The sequence below is a fragment of the Glandiceps talaboti genome, chromosome 21 (assembly GCF_964340395.1).
Source record: "Glandiceps talaboti chromosome 21, keGlaTala1.1, whole genome shotgun sequence".
Lineage (NCBI taxonomy): Eukaryota > Metazoa > Hemichordata > Enteropneusta > Spengelidae > Glandiceps > Glandiceps talaboti.
Genome location: NC_135569.1, coordinates 10,453,253 through 10,478,587, shown reverse-complemented (window position 1 = coordinate 10,478,587; position 25,335 = coordinate 10,453,253). Strand labels below are relative to the sequence as shown.

Here is a 25,335-nt window from a genome sequence, read left to right as displayed (position 1 = left end):
TGTTTTTTAAATTCTTGTTTTACATTTGTATAACATGTTCCCCTTTTATGACTGTCAATATTCAGAAGCATGCACAAAGGTATGATACATGTCATGTGACTAACTTAAGTCTGTGTAGTCCGTGACTCAAAAAGTGATAATGTTTAGTAAGTATTGTACACGTAGGTTGTTATGGTACTTCTCATCCAATCAAAACAAATATAAACCACCACCACTGACAAAAACAAAATCTGCTTGGAAGTAAATTCATGATACGCGTTAGAGTGTCTGTTAATGCCAAATCCTCAAATACAGATTACTTCACTGTATTTTCTTTCGAATTTTTTATTAATTCATGTATAACTGAGATTAAGCAAATACTGACATAGCCTGAAAGAGCCGTCGTTGTTTACACTTACTTACATATAATACCCATGGTAGAAGTGGCTACAATTAAGTTAGTCTAGTTCCTATACGGTATCATTACCATTTACACCTCCACTCACATAGTCTAGTTCCTATACAGTATCATTACCATTTACACCTCCACTCACATAGTCTAGTTCCTATACAGTATCATTACAATTTACACCTCCCGGACTCACATAGTCTAGTTCCTATACAGTATCATTACCATTTACACCTCCACTCACATAGTCTAGTTCCTATACGGTATCATTACCATTTACACCTCCGCTCACATAGTCTAGTTCCTATACGGTATCAAATACCATTTACACCCACCCGCCACCCACTCTGGTTTAGTTAGAGACCGCGTTGGCATCCATACTACAGTTAAGTGGACCAACGACTGCACCATTCAGACTACTATTTTCATTCCATCATTATAACTTTACGTAAGAAAACTATATTGCCATATTGTTGACACTTTACAAAATATTTCAGTAATATTAATATACATATATAACAATAATATGTTTAAAATTATACCCAAAAGACCCGATAGTGTAATTTCCAGTTGAAAAAATATCAAGAATACAAGTCATCCAATAAATGGTAAAATCTACGAGATAACGAACAATAATTAAATTTGGAAGACTTGATACGATTAAGTAAATGTTTACAGAAGTCGTTCTGAGTAAATGTCTGTAAATATTAAAATATCATATAAGCTTACCGGAAGTTGTAATAAAACACTCTAGTCACGTGGTCATGTTCTGCCTACAATACTTGGTGTGATTTACACAAAAAGTTACATTGACGCTCATAGCGTATGCAGTTACTACAATGAAACTAAAACAATGAGAATATATATGAAAGATAGTCTAATATAAGCTACCCCATGGTGGCCTGTACATGGCAGTAAAGAAACGCCTTTCTTGGCGCTTTGGGGCCACCGTATTTGGTGTATTAGCTGTGCAAGAGACCGAACATCCATCTTCTTTTTAATCAAACAACGTGAATTCGCAAGGTATCTTTCCTTGTCGGTCACTCAAACAAACCATTACACGAGTGCAAGTCTCACGACCTCAGCTAAAAAAGTTCCCTGGGATTTCTTTATTTGACTCCGTAGGTTAAGATTAAGTCATTGTAATAAGCATAACACCAGGTATGACGCATGCGCAGTCCTAATATTTGTGTATGTTGACTTGCGTCTTGGTAAATGAAACTTGAAATCTTAATTGTAATAAAAATAATGCTTTGAAAACTTTGGAAATATCTAATATTGTCAAGGTATTTCCAATCTACTCTCTCCTTCACTCTTCTTACATTGAATTTTAAAGCTTGGTGTTTCACTCATGCAACATGACATTTATTACACACCCTCAGACAACTTATAATGCAAAAGAAACAATTACATAGGTGGCGTGCACAGTGGGGATGTAGAAGTAGTCAAGTTAAATGTTGATTATCAGTTAGAAAATGAACAATTGCAGCCATTAAAATCATCAAGTCTATGTGTAATGTTTTCATTAGAAGCCTGTTTTTACTGCACTGTGAAAGAATAGTAATGTTTATCACTGTTCAATGTGATTGGGCAAAGGATCCTGCTGTGTTTATTGTGTCTCTGTTATTGTTAGTCTAGAGTTGAAATAAGTCTATCTTTGTGTCGAAAACGTAATGTCCCATGAGTGAAACACCAAGACTACATCATTTAAGCTGTAATATATATGACAGACTCGGAGTGGTAATCTATCAAAGTACGTGTAATACTATCTGCATGCATACAGATGAACGGCGGCCATTTTGAATATTTAATTAGCTAGCTGTGATTTCGCTGTTCTGTTGCTGAGGATTTGTCTTGTACGATGACATTACTTCTCTTTATGTGATATAAGATTCCGTGTGTCACTTGTGTCACTGCTAGTATCATCAGTGTTGATTTTGTTTGGTGGTTGTTGTAGTTCAACACTTCCTTGTATTGTATACAGTGACTCCTGAGGCATAACAAAATAGTGGACTTCAGGGCTGTTCTTGGCAGTCCAACGTCTGGCTTCTTTACTATTGCGAATGCCATACGCGAAATATAATACCATTCCTGCCAAAATGAAAACAATAATAGTTAGTACTGTCCTGTCCATATGACCCCTTAAGACATAGGTTGGGACTTTCACTTGGTTCAGTTTCTCAATTCAGACCCCTCTGTTGAGAGGATACCCCCTTTATTCATAGCTTAGGAATTAGATTCATCACTGAATTGAGAGGACATAGCAGAAATCAAACAAGCAAATCTAAATTAATGAATAACTTTCCACTTTATTCGTTGTTGTCGCCAGCAATAACTAAGCAGCATTTTGATAAGCATAAAACTACCTACCTAGAGTGACCAAAATGATAAAAACTACCTACCTAGGGTGACCCAAATGATAAAAACTACTTACCTAGGGTGACCCAAATGACAAATCTTATCCATGTCATATAAGATAGCTTCATCATTAACACTGCATTGATAAGCATGCTTAAAGCTGGTACAAATGGGACAAACGGGACCTGTGGGTACAAAACAGTAATTACTCGGACTTAGAGATTCAATGAACTGGTAGAAACAACAGAGCCTAGATTGTAAGAAATCGCCGTTGTTGGCGCTCTTTTAATATATGTTCTACTATTTATAGCATTTTGAATGATCGAAGGGATTCCGACTGTGATGTAACTTCGATGACAAGGAGGGATATCAAAGTCGGAATTCTTTGCTCTTTGGAGATAAAGTTATAGGAGCGCCATCATCGACTACTTTACTGAACAAGAAAGTGAGTAATATTTGGTTAAATGAAACAATCCTATGTGTTGTACCCACACATCTGTGAAAGATGTCCGGTGCTCGCTGGCTGTGATGACCATGGCTCTGATTACGGTACTTTGTTAAAAACACGTTCCAACAAACACGTACAACAAAATCCTGTTTTTTTATTTGTTGCTCAAAATTCACTTTGAATCTACAATGCAAATATTGTTTTTTTTATAATTTGCATAAAATAATATTAGCATTAAATATTTGTGTGTGTGTGTGTGTGTGTGTGTGTGTGTGTGTGTGTGTGTGTGTGTGTGTGTGTGTGTGTGTGTTCATAAATTCATAAACTAATGTTGGAATGGAAGGTGTTTGGTACTTTCTGCTGTTTACACTAATCTCGCTTACCTTGAAAGTCTGAATATCAGTGTTTTGGTAATGAAGACATATGACGGTGAATGATATGATCACAATGATTACAAAAATAACAAGGAGAAAGATGGCCCAGGCTTCAGCTTTGGAGACTGCGTCATTGCCGTAGGTCACCACCGAGGCCAATGCTAACATAAAGATTCCCATCATGAGAGTAGAAAATGCAGGCACTGTTCCTGGTTTATAAGCCATCAAGAATCTCAAAGACTCAAAGCGTTTTTTCAACCGTCCAAAATCTTGTGGACTTATATCGCCAGGGGTCGTTGAACTCTTAGTCTTCTTTTTAGTTTTCTCTGCTGGGATTTCGTCATTGTCATCATCTTCTGTTTCGCTGATTTCGATTGGTTGATATCTGAGTACGATGATGCCAGCTGCTACGATGGTGTAAGCCAGTAGCGTACCAATGGATAAGAACTCGACGAGGGCTTCCAGATCGAAGATAAGGGCCAAAATACCAGCAAAAATGCCAAACGTAATTGTAGCTAAAACAGGGACTTGTGTGCGGGGATGCAGTCTGGCCAAAAAGGAGAACAGTAGCCCGTCATTTGCCATCGCATAAATACACCTTGGCAAAGAGAACATATTGGACAATAAGGAAGTTGTGATACCGCAGAGGGCGCCAACCCCGACTATGTATTCCGCCCAAGGCAAATTATGTTGATGAAAAGCACCTGGTAATGCTGCATCAGGTTGGATATCGGTATAAGGTATCATCAGAGTCAACGCTGTAGAAACACCGACGTACGCTATACTGGCTACAATGAGGGCAATTATGACAGCGATAGGGATGCTCTTTGCTGGATTCTTAGCCTCCTCTCCAGAAGTCGTTATTGCATCGAAGCCAATGTAGGCGTAGAAACATGTTGCAGCTCCTGACACAATACCGGAAACTCCATAGGGAGCAAAACCACCATCAGTCTTCCAATTGTCGATATCGGCAAAGGCTAATCCTACGCAAATTACGAATAGAACAACGCACAAATTCAAAGAGGCAAATATTGTGTTGAATTTGGCTGAAAAGTTTGCTCCAAGTGCAACAGCTAAAGTTACAATAACTATGAGAACCAGGGAAAAGAAATCTGGGTACTCTGCGAGTGGCGGATGATGCCATGGTCCTCCAGTTATATGTTCGTACGTGAAATTTCGAATTCTAAAACCTACGAGTTCATCAAAGTAGCCACTCCATGCTCGCGATACACATGCACCGCCAACTAAATATTCTAATATGATATTCCAGCCAATCAGGAAAGCCCACATCTCTCCCATGGTGACGTACGTGTAAACGTAAGCAGACCCTGTTTTAGGTATCTTGGCGCCGAACTCGGCATAGCACAGTGCCGAGAGAAGTGATGCAAATCCCGCGATAAGGAACGAGATGATGACAGCTGGTCCTGCGGTATCCTTGGCAACTGTTCCAGTGAGAACGTAAAGGCCAGAACCAACCATACCTCCAATACCTAGGAGAGTCAAATCTATTGTGCTTAAGCATCGTTTCAACGGCGTTTCCAACATATCATTTTCAAACGTTTTTAGTCTGCTGATTTTGCTCAGGAATTCTAAACAGTACGCCATGTTTTAAAGTTGTGTGGCAAAATATAACTTCAAAAGATGATTTGAACTGCTACAATTCTAGCTTAAATTCTAGGATTATGATGTTGATGGTGATGACGTGAAAAGGTGCATGACACCGAATAACGTCACTTGTCCTCAGCAACTTGTCTTTCCTTCACTGACGGATTTCTTCATACATACACGTCCAATCGTGTTTTGATCTCTCTCCACTTATTGTACTTTCTGGTATAAACCGACTGGTGGTCAGGTCAATCAGGACATGAGATTACTGTGGCGAGTCTGCAAGAATGATTATAGACAAAAATAGTTTAGATGTGTTTGTATACAAGGACAAGGATACACACACACACACACACACACACACACACACACACACACACACACACACACACACACACACACACTCACTCACTCTCCCCCCCCCCCTCTCTCTCTCTCTCTCTCTCTCTCTCTCTCTCTCTCTCTCTCTCTCTCTCTCTCTCTCTCTCTCTCTCTCTCGTTTTCTCTTTCTCTCCCTCCTGTTACTATCTCCCTCTTTGAAGAGGTAACAAAAACATCACGTTAAAAAAATTGGATTATTTTACATAAATGAACAGTCTGATAAAAATATCAAAATCATATCACATGGGTCCGCTGTCGTCATCATCACCATAGCAACACTATCATCAAGGCGTGTAATTGATATTCGTATTTTCTCTATCTCGGCAGGTTTGAAAGAGCAGGGACATATGTGCTTTGAATTAGCCAAAATCTATCCATTCCTCTGAGTACAAATGCCTGGATGGGTTGACAGCTTTTCGTACATGTATTCCACAATGAGATTCAAACGACACAAAGAATAACCTCGTGTGTAGTCTGAAGGCTATACCACAATCAGTTACCAAGGTGACTGTGTGATTTGAACAGCTAAAATTTACAGGAAACTAAATTGGGGAATTTAACAAACAGGTTGTTGTTGAAATAACGAACTTTAAATGATCAACACTGATTTTCAAATCACGCCATCATAATCACTGAGATTTAGTAAAACTGTAATAATTTATTTTCTGTTTATCTTTTACTCCATCTTAGCACGGTGTAATCAAATACCTTATATAGCATGGCCGCTAGGTTCGGAGGATGGTCCGAGAAAAAAAACACCTTGGGGTATGGTGACGTATGATATACAGTCGTGTATACCAAAATAATAGTGTTGGTAAACTATGTTTGATGTTTGCTCCGTTGTTGAAAGATTTTATGACATATACATATTTATTTTCCAGAAAAGGATTTTGCATTTGTTTTATGATAAACAAGGCTAATTTTAACACCCATTATTAACTGTTCAGTTTGTTCTAGCGAAAAGGGTTCGAGAGTTCGTAAAATATAGAAATTCAGTTTCAATAAATGTCGTACTTGCTTATCATAAACAGATACAAAATACGTATTTACATACCATAAAATTGTTCAAAATGAATTTCAATTTACAAAATCAAAACGTGCTTTTGCTACAAATATACGTTTATCCATAGGTGATGCACGAACACACTATTGCTAGTAAGTTATTGAACCTATTACAAAACATTTTTAAAATCGTTCCAGTTGCACCTAGTGCAGCAGCTTTAAATACCTTGGGGAAATAGAAGGGAAAGGGTTATTAAAATATATCTTTACAGCACAGCTGTAGGCATCTATGCATACATCACCATTCCATTCATTATTATGGTACTCCAACCCGTTTCATTTCCACACCACTGCTTCAAGAATAGTATATTTACGAATATACACCATGATTCTCTACACATTTCCATAAAATACCCACAACGTCATATTTTAATCGAATGTTGACACCCAGCCGATTAATGTATTTTGCTATCCACTGTGCCATTGCGTCGAACAACAATTATAATTATAAAAAAAAAATTCAAAAATTAAAATATAACAGCACGTTCGCGATTTTTCAAGCTTTGGCAACATGTTTGAAAGTGAGGTTCGTACACATTTATCATATTTAGGTGACCTATTCGGCAAGTGTTAGTATGGAAGTTAGGCGTTGATCCATCACGATTTTGTGGTATTTTAGAAAATGGACCTTTTCCGCCGACAGAGTCAGAAGCGTATTTAGTTTGCAACAATGGGGACGCAAATTATATACACAATGACAACATAAGGGTCTTTTAAAATAAATTTCCATATTTCACAAACTCAAACTGAAACAGTTAATTAATGCGTGTTACAAAATAGCCCCATTTAGCATATCAATCAATTTGAGTAATTAAGTCAACTGACGATTACATATTATCAATACAAATTTGCCAATTGAAGTACAGGTACTGAGACAGATTAGATATGTAATTATTTTCCGGAAATTGCAAACTTAATTACAAGTTAATATCCATCATTATTTTTCCGAAATTCAATACATGGATCGTGACAGACACATATTTCACCACTTTGTACAAACACGCACGGAACGTTTTGTAAATGACTGAAAATGCACCCACTTTATAGAATTCCGTTGTGTATTTTCCGTATTGTCGCAAACAGAGATTACGTGCCGTAAAAGAGCTCGAGGCTGTGGTTTACGACGACACTGTTCCCAGCCGGTTTCGGCATAAAGCTCAGGCCTAAACAATTGTTTGGTTCCGGTTATCCGACCCCCACCTAGATTTTCATGCCGACCCTAAATATTTGTTTGCGAGTTCGAGAAAAAAATAATAAAATCGCGAAAATTGTGAAGTCTCGCAAGAAATCGTGGATGCGTAAACTGACATCAACTTAAAATGACAATATAAAACTGTTCTTCCAATCTGTAATGGCTGTACATCTGATGGGAAGACACCATAACACAGAGACCATATGGAAACAATGGACTCACATATGAAAAAAATATTTCTATAAAAATAAAATAAAATAAAAATCTACCTACCCACCTATTCTAAAATTGAGTGTAATCGGAACCACACAATTGTTTTTGTTTGGCCTCAGTAAACTTAAAACGAAAAGAAGAAAACTGTCGACATACGCACCGAGATTTGTTATGAACTTCGGAGAACACTTTGAACATGTACATGTACCAACCAGTAACTGTAAATGACGAAATTATTTGCTACACTACTACCGAAATGGACCAACTAGTTTTCCGTTAATTTAAAAAAGTACCCATGGCAACTGCCTCTGTTCATGTCGTTGTCATAGAGAAGTGCCAACTCAAAGCTATATATGGACATGTTTCAACGTGTACCATGTATCAATTAAAAATATCTAACAAACACAATTTTCAAACAACATTTTTACGAAACCAAAGTCGACACCATGGCTTCTCCATGGAAAATGTGTTGTGCCGGATAACTTTAGTTGCGATTTTTTTTCTAAATGATGTATTTTTATTTGCTAAAAAGAGCCACGTGGTTTATGAAATCAGATCAGACGTCTGGAAATTTGAAAACGGTTAAAATCTAATAAAATAATATGTTGCTCCGATTACAATTTTAGAATAGGTGGGGTAGGTAGATTTTTTTTATTTTATTCTTTTTTTAATGTATAAGTGTCTAGTTCAGGTCACGGTTATGTTTTCCGTTTTTTTCCATATGGTCTCTGTGTTATTGGTTTCTTCCCATCAGATTTACATCCATCACAGATTGAAAGAGCTGTTTTATATTGTCTTTTTTAAGTTGATGTCGGTTTCCACATCCACTGTTTCTGGCAAGACCACAATTTTCGCGATTTTATTATTTTTCCTCGAATATGTAAAAAAAAGAAAAGTTTAGGGACGGCAGTGAAAAACTAGGCGGTGTTGCCGGGGTAACCGGAACCAAAAAATTGTTTTGGGCCTAGCAATGAAATAATCAAACATTTGCCGTTTTTCTGGCACAACACCCATTGATATAAACATACATATACATTGGTGTAGTGCTGTACACTAACGTTTTCAGGACATTGAACAATATAACACTTTCAAACAGGTGTACCATTTCCATCGTGTCACAATTGTGAAGTAGTTAAGTCTCAAACTGCCCAAGGCTAAGACGATGACGCAATGTGCGATGTTACGGTTAGTCTTTAGTGATGGGTAATAATACACACTATAGCTCTATAATAATTACAATAATGTTAAAAAATTCTCATTTTTTAAATCTGTTTGAAGTTATTGTGAAAGATAATACGGATCAGTTAAACCTTACACAGTTTTGGTTCACAATCTGTTAGGAACAAATAAACAGCCATGCAAGTGTCCTATATATGTGTTGGCTAAGTTAAACTCCAAGACTACACACTATTTTTTTTCACATTATACCTATAACTATCGAATAATCTAATTAAAATTCATATGAGTTATAGTATCAGTCGAAATATAACGTTTAAATTTTAGGTACAATCTAAAATATAAAAGTAAATTCTATTTGCGACATGACTTGATTGCTGTCATAAATTACTCTCCAACACCTGTTGTTTTCTCCGATATTCCTGTCCTGCTGGGAACTTATCAGAGACGAATAAATCGTAACATGTGCACCTGTTGAATGGTAATTAATACTGTGAATCAAACATGGCCAACGGAGGAGTATAATATAAACAGCGTTCTATTTACAGCTGAGGTGTCTATTTTAAAAATAAAAACAAATAAAAGGAACGCACTATTTTTTACCGTACATGTATGTTTTAGGGGTGGGGGTGGGTGTACCGATGACGTCATAGAAAAAAAACGTGATGGTTTCTAACGAACCTTGGTTTACTGTATGTTGATTGAAATTAAACAATGTACGATACGACCTCATGAAATAAAGACTTGAACACTGGTAACAATAATTTGCTATTTTGATATCAGTACGGCATGAATTAAAATGAAATATTCGGCCTCGCAGTTTCAATATTGCTCATTGAATCAAGGTGATTTCCATCAGACCTTATACTCAGTATAACCTACTCGAAGCTGAAAAACTACACGATGTCATACAATGAAATAAAGAAGATATTTTTTTAAGTTGCGAGCGTGAAAGTACGGAGCACCAACTCGCACCATGGACATATGAGTCCGTATAGCGTCCTCGTAGAGTCGTACACAAATGCTTGAGTTCTAGTGCTATTCCAGTGTTTTCACGCAGACGATATTTTTTTTTCACAAGTATTGGAGATGAGAACACAATGAAAATTAATCGGGTGCATGTAGCTAGCTAGCTCCTAGTTTTGGAATAGACGGTCTCGCTAATACATACAAAATGCTATAACCACTTTCTGGAGCTGAAACATAGCCACTATCAAAACGTAGCCACTATATATATATACAAGTATCGAATTACTTCAGGGTATCAGTTTGCGTTATTTGTACATTTATGTATGTATTTCAAAACAATTCTCTTTCTTTTTTGTCAATTTTAATTTATCGTTTTATCTTTTTATCCCGTACCTCTTCTCTTCAAGACAATTATGGCGTAAGGAATTTGGTTCAATTTGTTAATAAAAGCAAAATTATTATACTGAGCATGTTAAGTGAGCATGTATTGTCTTGGTGAAATATGATAGTGAAAAGTACCATACACAACATCTGTGGCAGCAGCTTTGTTCTTTTACACTATATTTACTAAGAAATTTATAATGTACTATACTATATATAGTAAAATACAATCACAGTAATCTCATGGATCCAAATACGACCGCAACATTTTAAAGTCAGGAATCGACATAAAATCAAACCTAAATGCCAAATTAATAACTGTGTTATACTAATACCATGACAACAGGTGAAAAACAGAGAAATGGTATCAAGTATTGTACCCACTTTGTGTTTTGCTGTGGTTGGAATTCTATAGTAAGGCACCATATGGAACACATGATCGAATACACGTAACGAATGACAGTTCCATGTGGTTGATAAATGATGTATTCCCGGGCGGACGTTTCAATTAAAATTCTTGTATATCATTGCATATATGACAGAATCACTATTGTAATATGTGTCAGTCTGACCATTGATATCGCTGAATACAGACACACACAAGAAAATGATGAAATAAAAACGTACCTTTCTGCCAAGTAAAGTTTTAAGTAATATCGCTGCTATGTATGGCTAGTGACACCAAATGTAACACGCGAATAACACGGATAGATGATGTATTTTAGTACATGTAATGTTGGTGTGGAGTCTAGTCGTGGATAAATACAGACATGCCCGTCTGTCAAAACACGGTGTTGATTAACGATCAACAAAGTAGAAGACACTATGCGGGTATACTAGTACATGTCAAACATGTACATGAAACATTGTTGGTGTAAAGCGCAAAGTGCCGAGGGCAGTGCTGGGTATCATATTCAAATTACCCTACGGATTTTTGGTCACGTGACAGTTATTACAGGGCTTCGTTGACATAGAGTTTTGATATATACATATACATATGAATTCGGTTTTATGGCTGCTTAGCCCCGTATGTTATACCAGCATACTGTCTAACAACTTTCCTGTTTTCAATGGTCTCTGACACGATGTGTCGTTATCACATGATACCCGGAAAGAGAATACATTTAAACATGGTATCATTGCCGGACCGTGATTACTTACAGTATTTGTAGATGGACACAGATATCTACGATAACAAACACATTTGATTGACAGCTAAATATTGATTAAAATTCAGTAACTTACGGTCACGTTTAACGCCCTCAACCAGTGCTTGACACGAATTAAGTACAACAGAACTATTCGTGAACTTGTTCTGATACTACCGTTCCTCTGACATCCGCCATGTTTCACACTGACCTACCTCCAGTGAAAAAGTTGACCGATGCGATACACAGTGTGATCCGATGGTATGCCACACATTGAAATGTAAATGTCTATGTGTAGGTCAAACAACTGCCATTCATTGTTACCAGACGGTGTTCTTGAATAACAATGATGTGTTTGCAAAGGGCATTGTTGACTTGTCTACGCTGTAAACGTAAATCGTATGTTATGTGTTATGTGTTATGCCTTGCCACGTCATAGCAAAGTTAGAACATGGTACTTCCATAGTATATACGTACATGGAGATATACCTCTAATAGGCTGTATGGTATACACATGACAAAGTTTGTATTAGGTCGTTTCACAAGTACTGGCAGTGTTTACAAGGGGTTGATATCACGGGAACTACAAGTGTATGAAGCATTCAAGCATGGAAGTGGGTGGTACTTCATGATTCAAATGTGTATAAATACATTCATTGAATTGAATTTACATATTTGTATGGGGAATTTTAACTAACGTCCTAGCCTGTGCAACTCCCTTAAACCATGATTAAACTAACTATACCAAGTAGTCACGTTGTCATGGTGACTTCGCTAAATAAGTGTAAGACTTGCCTGGATGATCTCCAGTACTCAGGGATGAGAGTGCAAACACTGAACGTATTTTAAAGATATTGTAAATATAGCAAACCATCAGTTTGAATACACCGTGGTAGTTACTTCATTTGACACTTGAAGATGCTAGCTGTTGTGGGCGCTCTTCTCATCCCCACAAACTGAACTATCAGCCGTTGTAGGCGCTCTTCTCATCTCTTTCCACAAACAAGCAAGTGGGAGGGATGATATGAAGGACGCCTTGGCTTGGCGACGTCGACGTATTTTACAATCGAGCCCACACTTGGCGTACTGATCTGATGTTGTCATGGTGATTGGTTACATGCAATGGGCGCCCACTTCAAAGTGCCTTAGTAATGTATACAACAAACAATTTTCCCCAACTGGGTACTTTCCCCCACTTTTCTCAAAGCCGCGGTTGCAATTATCATCCGTTGCATGAACCAAGAATCCTGTACACCCTCCCAGGGGAAGATGCAATCCATTGCAGCCTCTGGAAGTACATAGGATTATGAATCATTCACATAGTACGTAACGACCTCTATCCTACCAGGTTCCCATTCATGACTCTTACCTATTAAGATTACAGCTCAATGGTCATCAAATACACAAATGTCTTGATGGAAGTGTTTTTGATTATTGACAAACAAGATGCCTCAAACCACAATCACGATGTCAGCTCTTACCCATCCAAAGTTCTGACCATCAAGTGGTTTATTTCCGTACGCGTACGTAACACCAGAGTTCACATGTATGTAAACAATGCCAATTTCTGTGTAGATACAACGTTAAGGTTTAGTGGCCTTAGTTAGATGTGTTCATTTGCTGAATGGTTATCCAGTTGCCTATCCAGCCCTGTTGTTATCTTTTGCAATATACGTGATCATTTGTACGATGGGCTGGCTATGTTTAGCATATGCCATGTCACACGTCAGTCGAACGATACCAGCATGCACGTGCTCTCATATAACAACGTACTGTGTACAGATACACAAAACTTTTGACGTAGGAAGGCTAGGGTAGAAGGTTCAACACAGTTATATTCAGACTATACTAAATCCAAAACGCCGAAATCAAAACTGACATATACAACCTCTTATGATCGACAACTGCTCCCTGTTTGACTCTATGTAAACTATTTTTGTGCGGTGCGGGTGGGTGGGTTCTATCAATCATGAACATGCCACGCCCTCCTAATTTGCATGCATTGAATACATGGTCTGTCACCTACACCCAGTGAACATTTGTATACTAATACATATTTTTTATTATGACCGATGTGCTGCTTTAAATTTCAGAATAGAGCACACAACTTGGGGAAACCAAATACAGAACGTTCTTCGCTTTTAAGTTAGTGAGGAAACACCCCGGGGGAAACACGTCTTATACCTACAGAGAAGTTTCACTTACCACTTTAATTACTGTCAGAAGTGTCCAAGAAAATCTGTTCTAACTCTGTTCAGGACGTACATTGACCAAACATCTCAGGTGTAATGCAAATTCAGAAGCATAAAACGGTACTGTTTATTACTGTTTGACGAAAACTTTACATGTCAACTTCATTCTGTTTACTATTTACGTTTGGAAATTGTGACATTCCTAAGACAATCCGACAGAAAATCCGGTGCAAGTCGGGCCTATTTTGTTACATTTCAATGACTTGGTACTAATATCACATGTGAAATATTTCATGACCTTGAAGAAACTGTTTCTTGGTTGCTTAGGGTATTGTTACCCTGTACCCTTTAGTGAACACAATTTGACCTAGCAGGTATTTCATATATGTTTCTAGTCCCATTCAAGTAACTTGTCCATTCTTTCGCTGAATACGGCATTGATCTCAATTCGAGAAAGCAGGTTATTAATCACCATCGCGTGACAGTTAGGTTAACTAATTTTAACATGTTGGAGAAAGACATTAACCAGATGTACACTGAATGCCTTCCGTCAGCGCAAAACTATCTGTTCCCCACACATATCATTCTTAGGTTTCAAAATTATGAGTGAAATATAGTTACCATAGTTACCATATATGATATATCTCTTACTTGGCAAATATGCCAAACTATATGAAACTTAAAGCAAAGTTTCCTATTGTCTAATTGCCAAAATGTTGTCTATATTCGATTGGACGTATCAACATTTTTACAATACTAATTGATTAGTATGTATTATCACATTTCCCATGATGCATGTTTAGGTGAACTTTTGTCAAGACAATGGCGGCTATTTGTCGAATATGTCTTTCTTTAATGCCTTGAAAATCACAGGGCATTGAGCAGACTAACTTTCCTATATAAAGCTACAAATAATCTGATAGCAAGTTTCTTTTCACATCATATCCACAGGTAATTAATGAGAAGGGAATATACAAATGGTTTATTTTAGTGCTCATATCATGTGTGTGTGTGTGTGTGTGTGTGTGTGTGTGTGTGTGTGTGTTTGCATGCATGCATAGTCAAGTCTTATAGAAATATGTCTATGTCTTCCTCTATTTAGTATAACGTCAACATGAAGCGAACCCTGGTATTGGTATTAGTATTACTGATGGTTCTTAGTTTGACCGATGGTGGTTTTCCCATCTACCGAAATATTTACAAACGTAAGTATTATATTTCATAATAATCTAAAACCTTCCCTTCAGTACACTAGCGTTATGCAAGCACCTCAAATTTTGTCCAAATTAATGTCATAATTAATATGCATTATGCAAATCTTTATTGCCCAGATAATTGGTTTCCCCATACTCGTACAAAGTAATACATGTATAGTAAACCATGCCAGTATTTAAGACTTCACAGACATATATAGTGGAATCGTTGCTATTAGTGCTGGTTTTCAAATGGTTCAGTCACTGATTTGGACAATTGAGGTGATAGTGTTATGACAAATAAATGTTCAATCATGTTAAAATATTCAGTGAGAGTGAAGTGTTAGTATCTTACAAAATGTTATTAGTGAATTATTTTTCTTATATTGTTATTGTTTACATTATTGACCAGATTGCTGTATCAGGTATACAACTAAATGAATACAAACAAACAAACAAACAAACAAACAAACAAACAAACATCAGACAAACTAACAAAATATACAAAATTGAAATCCATGACACTACGTTATAGGGAACTTGCAAACCCGCCATGTTGAATGTTGCATCATGGGAAATGTGATAATAAATACTAATGAAAGGTATTGTAAACAATACTGTTACAATGTTTTTAACCACAAATGGTCAATTCATAGTCACCCTGACCATTGTGGGAGGTTTTTTTTATCGGTAGCTCCAGATTAGGTATTACGATAACTACAGATAACCACAGATAATCCCATAGTCCTTTGTGTCTGAGCATGCTCAGTCTGGATTGAAAGTTCTCTATCATGTTTAAAGCATTTAATTCACAATGTGTCCATTTCCCCTCTATTTGAAAATATAGAAAGAAAAATGGAAGCAATGAAATCCAACTTTGACAATGGTGATGGTAAGTTATGCTACGCTAACTGGGTAGACAGAGATGATTACCACATATTTAGACGTATTTTATATATAGCGTCTATATGTATGAGAAATACAAGTTTGAGATATTTTTTTTAATAGGTGAACAAATGATAGTGCCCAGTACACTGTAATAGAATACACTATACAAAGTGTCTGTGTTGAAAATGTATTGGTGTTACTGGCAGTAAAAACACACCCTTCTGGTTATTTGTCATTCTAAGTCAACAACACCAGACAATCATTCTGTAACGCGCGAATAGGCCTTTTCAAAATGTGCCATGGTGGCGCTCTACTTCCTGTCTCTGTGTAACTTGGGGGTATACATGGTATAGGTTACTTGGTTAATCATAGAGCACTTTTGCTCTCCACGATATCTGAACAGTACGAAAAACATCCCTGATTTACACTTCTACAGAATACCAAGGGACAGACTACTATGAGGTGATGATATCCCCAATTTGAGCAAAGGTGCTGTATTCTCAATTTCATGTTAAATGAAATTCACGCATGACAAAAACTCACTAATTTATTTCTAATTCTAAAAACTCATATCCTATAACAGTTACAGTAAAACTTGTATATGTCTTGGTTTCCATTGCTGTATTGTTTAACTGACAATTTCCTCAACTTTTTCTACCTGTATATTTAGAAGAAAAACGTGGTGTGGACAAGGTGAAAGCTTTGGTTCGATCCCTGGATTTGACCAGTATTGATACTCGTGAACTTAGAGAATGGTTGGAGGTTAAGGAGCTTGAGGAAATGTTGATAGAAGAAGATTGACCTGGATGACGCACTACGTCATGGGTCATCGTGTATTGGCAGTGTAGAATTATGAATAATCTTTCTAATCCGGTTGAAAACTCATAATAATATTCATTTTTTTTTATATTTCGTTAATCAACACTAGAATCAATATTAATAACATTGATATAAAGAATTTTTCAATAATTATTTGAAAATTAATGTAGTTTGTAACTTCAGAAAGTTATTAAACAATACAGAATCAATTCGTGAAAAAAAAATAAAACTAGTGATAATGGTAAATGATTTTGCCGTTACAGTAATAAAATCAAAATCTTATTTGAAAAAATTGTGTAGTTTGATTGGACCAACTTTCGGTTTTGTGAAAGTGGATATGTTGAGCGCCCCCTACGGTCAGTATATAAGAAACGCAAAATGTTATATTGCAGCAGAAAATAATACAGCTATGATCAATATGAAATAAGAACATGAACAACAGAGGAGGTGTTTCAGATTGAAGGGGAACGCCACTCCAGAAAATTAGGATGTATGTAGTGTGGGACTCCAAGAGATGTATGTAGCATGGGGATGGATGTAGTGTGGGACCCCTTGAGATGTATGTAGCATGGGGATGTATGTAGTGTGGGATCCCTAGAGTTGTATGTAGCATGGGGATGTATGTAGTGTGGGGCCCCTAAAGATGTATGTAGCATGGGGATGTATAGAGTGTGGGACTCCTAAAAATGTCAGGTGAATTCTCGGCACAGGAAATAGATTATTGCTGCCTAGGCGCATCTTTGCAATAGCAAAACATGCAATTTCTTGGGCGACACCATAACTTCAACTCCACATGCATTCTTATAGGCACACATGAGAATAAGTCAACCTTCTTGTTCCATTTTGACTCTCTAGCATGAGGTAAAATGCTATTGCAGGTACTGAGAGTAAGTCAACCTTCTTGTTCTATTTTGACCCTCTAGTATGAGGTACAATGCTATTACAGGTACTGAGAATAAGTCAACCTTTTTTTCTATTTTGACCCTCTAGCATGAGGTACAATGCTATAGGTACTGAGAATAAGTCAACCTTCTTGTTCTATTTTGACCCTCTAGCATGATGTAAAATCCTATCGCAGGCACCGAGAATAAGACAACCTTCTTGTTCTATTTTGACCCTCTAGCATGAGGTAAAATGCTATTGCAGGTACCAAGAATAAGACAACCTTCTTGTTCTATTTTGACCCTATAGCATGAGGTAAAAAGCTATTGCAGGCACCAAGAATAAGACAACCTACTTGTTCTATTTTGACTGTCGAGCATGACATAAAATCCTATCGCAGTAACCAAGAACTGGATGACTACCGCACCATAAGGGAATAAATACATGGCACCAGAATATACTTTTTCACACTGTATGGTGCAAACTGTCCAAATTTATTATAGCTTTACAAGTGACAAAGACATTAACATTTGTTTTCTCCCGTGTTTATCAGTATAACACAATGTTTCAATCAACTATATAGCAAAGAATTTCAGCTTTAACATCATTAAATACAAAAACAAGCCTTGGTAAAAATATTCTACAATGGTTTGAAGTTTTTATTCACATACAAATTGTTCAGCATGAGCATGTCTATCACAATATCAATAGGCCATTCCAGACTGCAAACAGGAAATTGAGAATACAGCGCCCTCGCTCAAATTGGGGGTATCATCACCTCATTGTACTGTTGCTTAAGAGCTTTGTCCCTTGAGAAGTGTAGATCAGGGATGTATTCGAATTGTTCAGACAATGAGGAAAGCAACAGTGCTCTATGATTAACTGAGTAACCTATACAATGTATACCCCCAAAGTACACACAAACAGGAAGTAGAGCGCCACCATGGCAAATTCTGGAGAGGCCTATTATACTAGTATCTCCTTTCAGTGTAAGAAGAGAAACAACAGTGTATTAGTTAAAGATTACACAAATATCCTCTTTTGTTGATTTTTTTGGTACCAAAAAGTAGGTTTAATAACTTTTGGGTGAAATTTTGATGACATATATTATTTGCGTTTCTATCTGAAAGTTTTACAGTAAAATGTGTCACACAAATTGACCCTGTCTCATTTAACAACACTTAGCTTTAGATCAGTAAACTGAACTGAAATTGGACCCAACTACAAAGTTTTCGACAGAAAAAATAGCACTTTGTTTCTCATATCGTAAATAATTACAGCAGGTGGTGGTATACCAGCAAATCTTCCACCACTGACTAGTTAGCAGTAGTAGTCTGTAAGTTATGCCATGTTAGGGCGCCCTCACACATTGGCCAACCAGATGAGACCGTTGAGGGCAGTATGACGACATATCTTACAGTCTAGTTTAGAGTTGAATAGAATAACAAAAACTCAAGTCTCAATAATTTTGATTACAGAAATCTATATTTTTTTCACTTAACATCTGATGCAGGACACAAAGACTGTAAAAGTCACATCAGCGATAACAAACACATTTTATACGTTCTTTATAATCTATTTCAATGATTTTTTTGCGTGGCAAGTTTATAAATGTGTAAACTGAAGTAAAGAATAACTCATCTCCAATCAGAATAACTTGTTTGAACATTTATAAATTTATCTGTCAGGAGTATACAAGCATAAAATAAGAATCAAGCTCATGTGGACTCTAACTTTCATCTTTACGCATGTATGAATTTGAAACCAATTCTCAACATTTGACTGTGGTCCATGAGAATTTCAACATACCTGAACGTAGGTTGATTAAGACAGGTTTTACTGTACATTTGAATTTCATATCAAATTTGACAGTAATATATTAATCAGTCAACCTTCAGTGTGCCCTCTAAGCCAATTTGACATGCCACTGACGCACACAAATTCTAGTGACGCACCAACATTTGGTGTTCCCCTATCTCTTACTTGGGGTGACTAACAAGAAATGTCAGTTTACTGACCCACAATGACAACATTTGGCTACCACTAGAGGGCGCACTGCAATCATCTATTAACATTTCTTGGGTTTACTGATGGACACTGTACTCAACTCTTGTGTACAAAGTGTTTTTCAATTTCTTTCCTAACCTTTCTGTAAATCAAAGTTTATTTCGAATTCCAATGGACTGCAGTCAAATAATTTGAAACTAACATGTAAATTGACAAAGACCAGTTCCAGCATTCAACTCAAAACTAATATAGCAAATTAATATGACTGTACATATTTAAATTCTTCTTCGGTTTCACCAAAGCATGCCTAAAACTTTTTCTTTATATGATTGAAATCACATGGTTTATGCCCTTGCAGCTTCCTTGCTTTTGCTTTTGTAGGTGGCCATCATTTTCTTGATCTCTGCGATAGCACGTCCAGGATTCAGACCCTGTTAAAATACAAGATATTGTAAGACATGATATATTGGCTTACACAATGCACTAGCCATTTAGAACAAAAAATTTGGAATATATCTCTGTCAATTGCCTTTACAGAAAGTCACTGCAACTCATATATCTTTGATCGTCTCAAACTGTCATTATTCCGCAGCAAATTGACCAATCACAGAGTTCCTTCTATATAATCAATGTTGATTGCTTGCCGAACATGGCTGCCTCAGTCACTGAATTTAATTTCAAAGTTTTTTTAATAGGTGCTTCGAAATAAAGGCCTTACCAATGTTCCCTGCAATGTTGACTGCTTGCCGAACATGGCTGCCTCTGTCACTGAATTTATTTCAAAATTATTTTAAAAGGTGCTTCAAAATAAAAGGCCTTACCAATGTTCCCTATGTGTTTTACCTATTCAATCAAAAATCCTGGTACAAGCTTAGTGACTTTATGCAATTTTTACAAGATTTTCCCTCTCTGTACTTGGGGTCCACTAACCTTAGCTGAAAACACTGGGCAATGATTGTAAACTTACCTTAGGACATGCCTTTGTGCAGTTCATAATAGTATGACATCTGTACATTGAGAAGGGATCCTGTAATTTAGCCAGACGTTCAACCTGGAAATCATCTCTGCTGTCGATCATCCATCTGTAAGCCTGCATCAACACAGCTGGTCCAAGGTATTTGTCACCGTTCCACCAGTAACTTGGACATGATGTGCTACAACACGCACATAAAATACACTCATATAGACCATCCTAGACGAGGGACAAAAAAAAGGAGAGATAGTCAGTCAAAATCCTGGAATATGATCAACTATTTACATGACGATTGAAGGAAGCGAAACTTATCCATCAAGATCTAAATCAGGATGCAAGTACATGTATTGAGATAAGGATTGTATCTCTCAAATTTATTTCATGTGTTTGGAGTGAGACACATGACATCAGCTTATTGTAGTCACACTGTAATGAACCTTATCTATGTTGATCAGGTTGGTAAAAATAGTAATAATTAGTTGTTACATCAACAGGATATGCTATCCAGGCAAATTAGAGATTCTCCGCATCAGAAGACATGGTGGCAACACTATGAACAGGGATAAGGGGGAGGGCATACAATTATATCATCTCTATGATCATGTCATCACCACAACACCGTCGGCCAGCAGTAAATGGTCAGTTTGACAAATCCAGTCAACTGAACAAGCGGAATATTACCTGTGAGTACTTAGAACCCTTGGTCATGATACAAGAACTAATCATTACTGGAATGAACCTGATGTCAGTGAATATTTGGGATTATTACAGTGTTGTACGATTCAATGGGAATGATAAATGTAAAATCTTTGATTTGTGTTCACAATCAAACAGACCAGTGTCGCTCTGTTATTTTTTACTTACACTCTGACCTTGATTAAAATACAGTGTAATAGACACACAAGTATTTGTGAGGACCATGGAGTCCTCTATAAAATATGAAATTATATACTGAGGCTCTTACCAGTTTAGCTCTGTCTTCCACTGTCTGGAAATAGGACTTCTCACCATAGTTGACAGTTTCTTTCTTCATCAGGTATGGTTCAATGTTTTTGTACTGAGCATAAAAGTTGCTCATATCTGGTACAAGATCCTTGATGATGTACATATGGGGTAGTGGGTAGATCTTGGTGGTCTTGGTAGGACTGTCAATTTTACTGAAAATATATCAAGGTAAAACATCATAATTAGAACATGTGATATCAGTTTTAAAATTTCACAGAATGCTGAGGAGCTATTACTTATAGGACCACTTAACTTACCACAGACAAGCAAGAGTGTTAACACCACCTATATTCATAGCACAGGAACCACAGATACCCTCACGGCATGACCTTCTGAAGGTCAAAGTAGGGTCTATTTCGTTCTTGATCTTAATCAACACGTCAAGCACCATGGGTCCACATCTATGGAAATGAGGGAAAGACATACAGTTTAAAAATATTAATCAGAAAAACAGAAAACTGGATGTACATATACATATACAAGACTTATGAATACCACTAAATTTTTTTTTTTTTTTTTTTTTTTGGTGATGAAATTTCAGTAAGAAATGTTCCAACGTACATGCCTGGCAACATATTTATCAAATCAATTCAATTCAAACAAAATATTTTACAAATAAAAGAACACTCGTTTGCAATGAAAATTTCTTCTAACAGTCAGAATTTTTTGAGACTAATGCCAAATTTTACTTCTAGAAAACTCTTGACAAAGTTGACATGAACCAAGTTAAAATTTTGCATTCATTTCAGAAACTTTTTTTTTGACTGGGAAATACACTTTTCATTCACAACCATAAACCGATGAGCATTCATTCTCAAACAGCTTTTTGATTGTGATACAGCACTAGATTATTTCACTATCACATAATGTATATGGGATCAATGCACTGGTATTTCATAGTGTATATTGACTAACAGGCAATAAAATTATCACTGATAATTCCAAAATTTGAAATTAAAACTAAACCATACAGATGGGGACTCAAGGAGTATCACTGTTATTCGTAAACATATTATTATGCATTAGTTTGCCACCGTGCATAGATTAACTGCAGACATTGTACAAATTGTTATCTTGACCACATGTAGTGCCATTTGTCATAGGGCAGACTAGCACAGCGGGAGGGATGTCTTTATTTCTAGAAATACTTGTCTAGTTTAATAAATATATCTTACTTGTTGAGATCAACTTCAAACAGTTGCATTTTGGGTTTATCACCAGGCTTGTCAGGGTCCTTCATAAACAGAATGAAAAGAAATTCCTCAAAATTACTTCACTGCCTTCAAGAATACAAACAACTTATATTTGAGATCAACAAGGATTATGCAAACTTTCAATGACAATGCTCATATCACATTTAATAGCAATACCCTTCAAACATGGATATATTAAAATTAAAATATATTTACTTTCAAAAAATATTGTACAATCTGTTCATTTCTTGTGAAATTCATAAAGTAATTAAATTTGACATCAGAATAGATGTAAAAATAAAATAATTCTGGTTTACAGTAAAAATATAGCAATCAAATTTGTTCTTTTTTATGCTATGGAAGAGTTTAAATTGGATATGTCCATCATTTTTCTTACATGTACTTCAAATTACATATGAAGAACTCTTTCCTGACATGTTAGCACACTTTACACCTTCAAGTTCAAGTCAGTGTACTTACCCATCTGTAGATTTTATATTTCTTAATTAGAGGAGCAGCAGTAGCAGCAGGAGCAGCAGCCGTCTGTGCAGAACGCACGACCTGGAATGAAATAACAGAATAACACATAAAGTCAAAATTCTTATGCCTTGAGTGGCTTTCTACATAACATTATAAAATACTGATTTTGAATTTTTTTTTAAATTCCAACAATACACAAGATTTCGTCCCATCTTGCAAATGCTTTTAATGGATGAGGATTGGGTACTTAATTTATTTTGGATTTTCAATTTATAAAACAATGTTATCATGGCTCGCTACTTGAAATATCAATATGAAACAACACTGACAAAGTCTGTGTTTGTAACTCAATACATTGCAAAATGCTACAAAGTGTGAGTGTTTGACATAAGGACTTGACATGTGTTGTTTCATATAGATTTTTCAAATAGGAAGCCATGATAAAATTGTTTTATAAAATTCCAAAATAAACACTTAATCCTCATCCATGTGGATACTTTAAATGATGTATCAAAATTAGTGAGTCTGTTTCATGCTCAGCATAACAATACATATATTTTGGTTGTTTTTGATGTTTTTAACAACACCAAAACACAACCAACCCCCTTCTCGATTTTACAGTCATTTTCATTAATTAATAAAGTATCCCTAATCTTCTAATCACTCTCATATTAAAAACTCTGAAAGTTTATTGCCACCTTATTTGGTAGGAGTTATTTACTCGCTTCACTTTCTGAAGAAACCTTGAAGGGCAAGTTTATATGAAATAAATGGTAGAAAAAGTCGGATCGAAAGGTGAAATTTAGGTCAAGGTGTCTTTCACAGGCAAGGTCGATGAGAACCTCACTGTTCTGTTCAACTGTTGTGATATGATACACAGTATGAGCAACAAATATATATTCACGGATGATAAGATATATTTCAATCATGCAGATGATAAATATGCTAACTGTACTTTACTGAGTGTAATTTCTACTCATTGACTCAGAAAGGTAACTTTGGTATCGATTAATTTCGTTACGAAAACATCATTAGTCATATAACTGTTACGTTGTACATTACGCAAGTGGACAACAGACTATGATACGTCATTATGTTAGGAGGTATTTATGTTATTTGGAAGTTTTCACACTGACAGCGCTCCACAAAGCGCGAAAAAACATTACAAATCAAAATTTCTTTTCTAATATCCCGTTAATCCTTAGTTTGAAGATAGTACGTGACGCCGGGTGACCTTCTCAGTCTTGCAAGTTCAAACGTTTGGGGTCAAACAAGGGTGAACCGATAACTTTCGCACTATATAAATACAACAATAACGCACATTTGCACATTTCATATTAAAATTACCATAAATGATACATTGCACTGTATATCCTGAAATTTTCATGTTTGAAAACTCACCTGTAGGCTTGTAATAGCGGGCAATCTCGACGACAAAATAAGCGAGTGTCTCAATGCAGCCATTTTAGAAATTACATAAATGGAAGTGCGCATGCTCGACAGACGATACTTTAGAACCAACTAGGCTAGTACAAACTAGTGCTAAATATCTGTCTGTCACCTTGTCTGTCAATATTCAGTACTTGATAAACCAAATCGATTCAATAAATAAAGTTAATTATCAGGCGAACAAATACACAATGCAATTAAGATTTACAGACAGTGAAAACTAAACTTAAAAGCTACGATGTTTATCTTCAAAATTGTTGGCAAAATAAACACATAGGCTGCCATAACGCAAAATGAGACCCCTAGGCCCTATCTCTAAAATCCATTTGACGTGAGGTCAAATGTGAATTTGCGTTACAATCTGATATTTCTCGTCTTACGTGCAAATTGGATTTTACATGGAATTTAACAAGATGTAGTCCACGATATTATTTTAGAGAAGAGGAAGAACATCTAGAAGTGACAGTGAGACATTCAAAGCAGAGAGACCCGCAGTGGAAATAATCGCCCATCGCATCTCCACCTCCACGTATGCGCAGCAGCACCGCACGCGATTGGG

The 25,335-nt window shown here is 36.4% G+C and overlaps 2 protein-coding genes and 1 long non-coding RNA gene across 3 annotated transcripts; 1 reads left to right on the top strand and 2 right to left on the bottom strand.

Moving 5' to 3' along the window:
* Positions 1-1,827: 1,827 nt before the first annotated feature.
* Positions 1,828-5,176, bottom strand: LOC144451514 (cationic amino acid transporter 4-like). The gene is made up of 3 exons (XM_078142382.1): positions 3,578-5,176; positions 2,823-2,931; positions 1,828-2,479 (listed from the first exon to the last, which is right to left on the bottom strand). The coding sequence occupies exons 1-3, from the start codon at positions 5,171-5,173 to the stop codon at positions 2,256-2,258; spliced, it is 1,929 nt and encodes a 642-aa protein (XP_077998508.1). The 5' UTR covers positions 5,174-5,176; the 3' UTR covers positions 1,828-2,255.
* Positions 5,177-15,000: 9,824 nt separating this feature from the next.
* LOC144451115 (uncharacterized) lies at positions 15,001-16,804 on the top strand. Its single transcript, XR_013482282.1, has 3 exons — positions 15,001-15,092; positions 15,928-15,972; positions 16,639-16,804. It is a non-coding gene; the product is annotated as an uncharacterized LOC144451115 (long non-coding RNA).
* Positions 16,805-18,142: 1,338 nt separating this feature from the next.
* LOC144451116 (succinate dehydrogenase [ubiquinone] iron-sulfur subunit, mitochondrial-like) lies at positions 18,143-24,803 on the bottom strand. The gene is made up of 7 exons (XM_078141887.1): positions 24,729-24,803; positions 23,328-23,408; positions 22,830-22,888; positions 21,912-22,055; positions 21,614-21,806; positions 20,644-20,868; positions 18,143-20,107 (listed from the first exon to the last, which is right to left on the bottom strand). Exons 1-7 carry the CDS (start codon positions 24,789-24,791, stop codon positions 20,021-20,023), a joined length of 852 nt encoding a protein of 283 aa, XP_077998013.1. The 5' UTR covers positions 24,792-24,803; the 3' UTR covers positions 18,143-20,020.
* Between the last annotated feature and the right edge of the window lie 532 nt (positions 24,804-25,335).

Bases quoted from the DNA above. Each gene is read 5' to 3' on its own strand.
- LOC144451514 (XM_078142382.1), bottom strand. From the start codon at position 5,173: ATGGCGTACTGTTTAGAATTCCTGAGCAAAATCAGCAGACTAAAAACG. The intron at 2,932-3,577 runs GTAAGCGAGATT...TTGTACCCACAG, and splicing joins CTGATATTCAGACTTTCAAG to GTCCCGTTTGTCCCATTTGT. The intron at 2,480-2,822 runs GTAAGTAGTTTT...TCATTTTGGCAG, and splicing joins TGTCATTTGGGTCACCCTAG to GAATGGTATTATATTTCGCG.
- LOC144451116 (XM_078141887.1), bottom strand. From the start codon at position 24,791: ATGGCTGCATTGAGACACTCGCTTATTTTGTCGTCGAGATTGCCCGCT. The intron at 20,869-21,613 runs GTAAGAGCCTCA...TCCCTCGTCTAG, and splicing joins TGGAAGACAGAGCTAAACTG to GATGGTCTATATGAGTGTAT. The intron at 20,108-20,643 runs GTAAGTTTACAA...GTATTTTAACAG, and splicing joins GCACAAAGGCATGTCCTAAG to GGTCTGAATCCTGGACGTGC.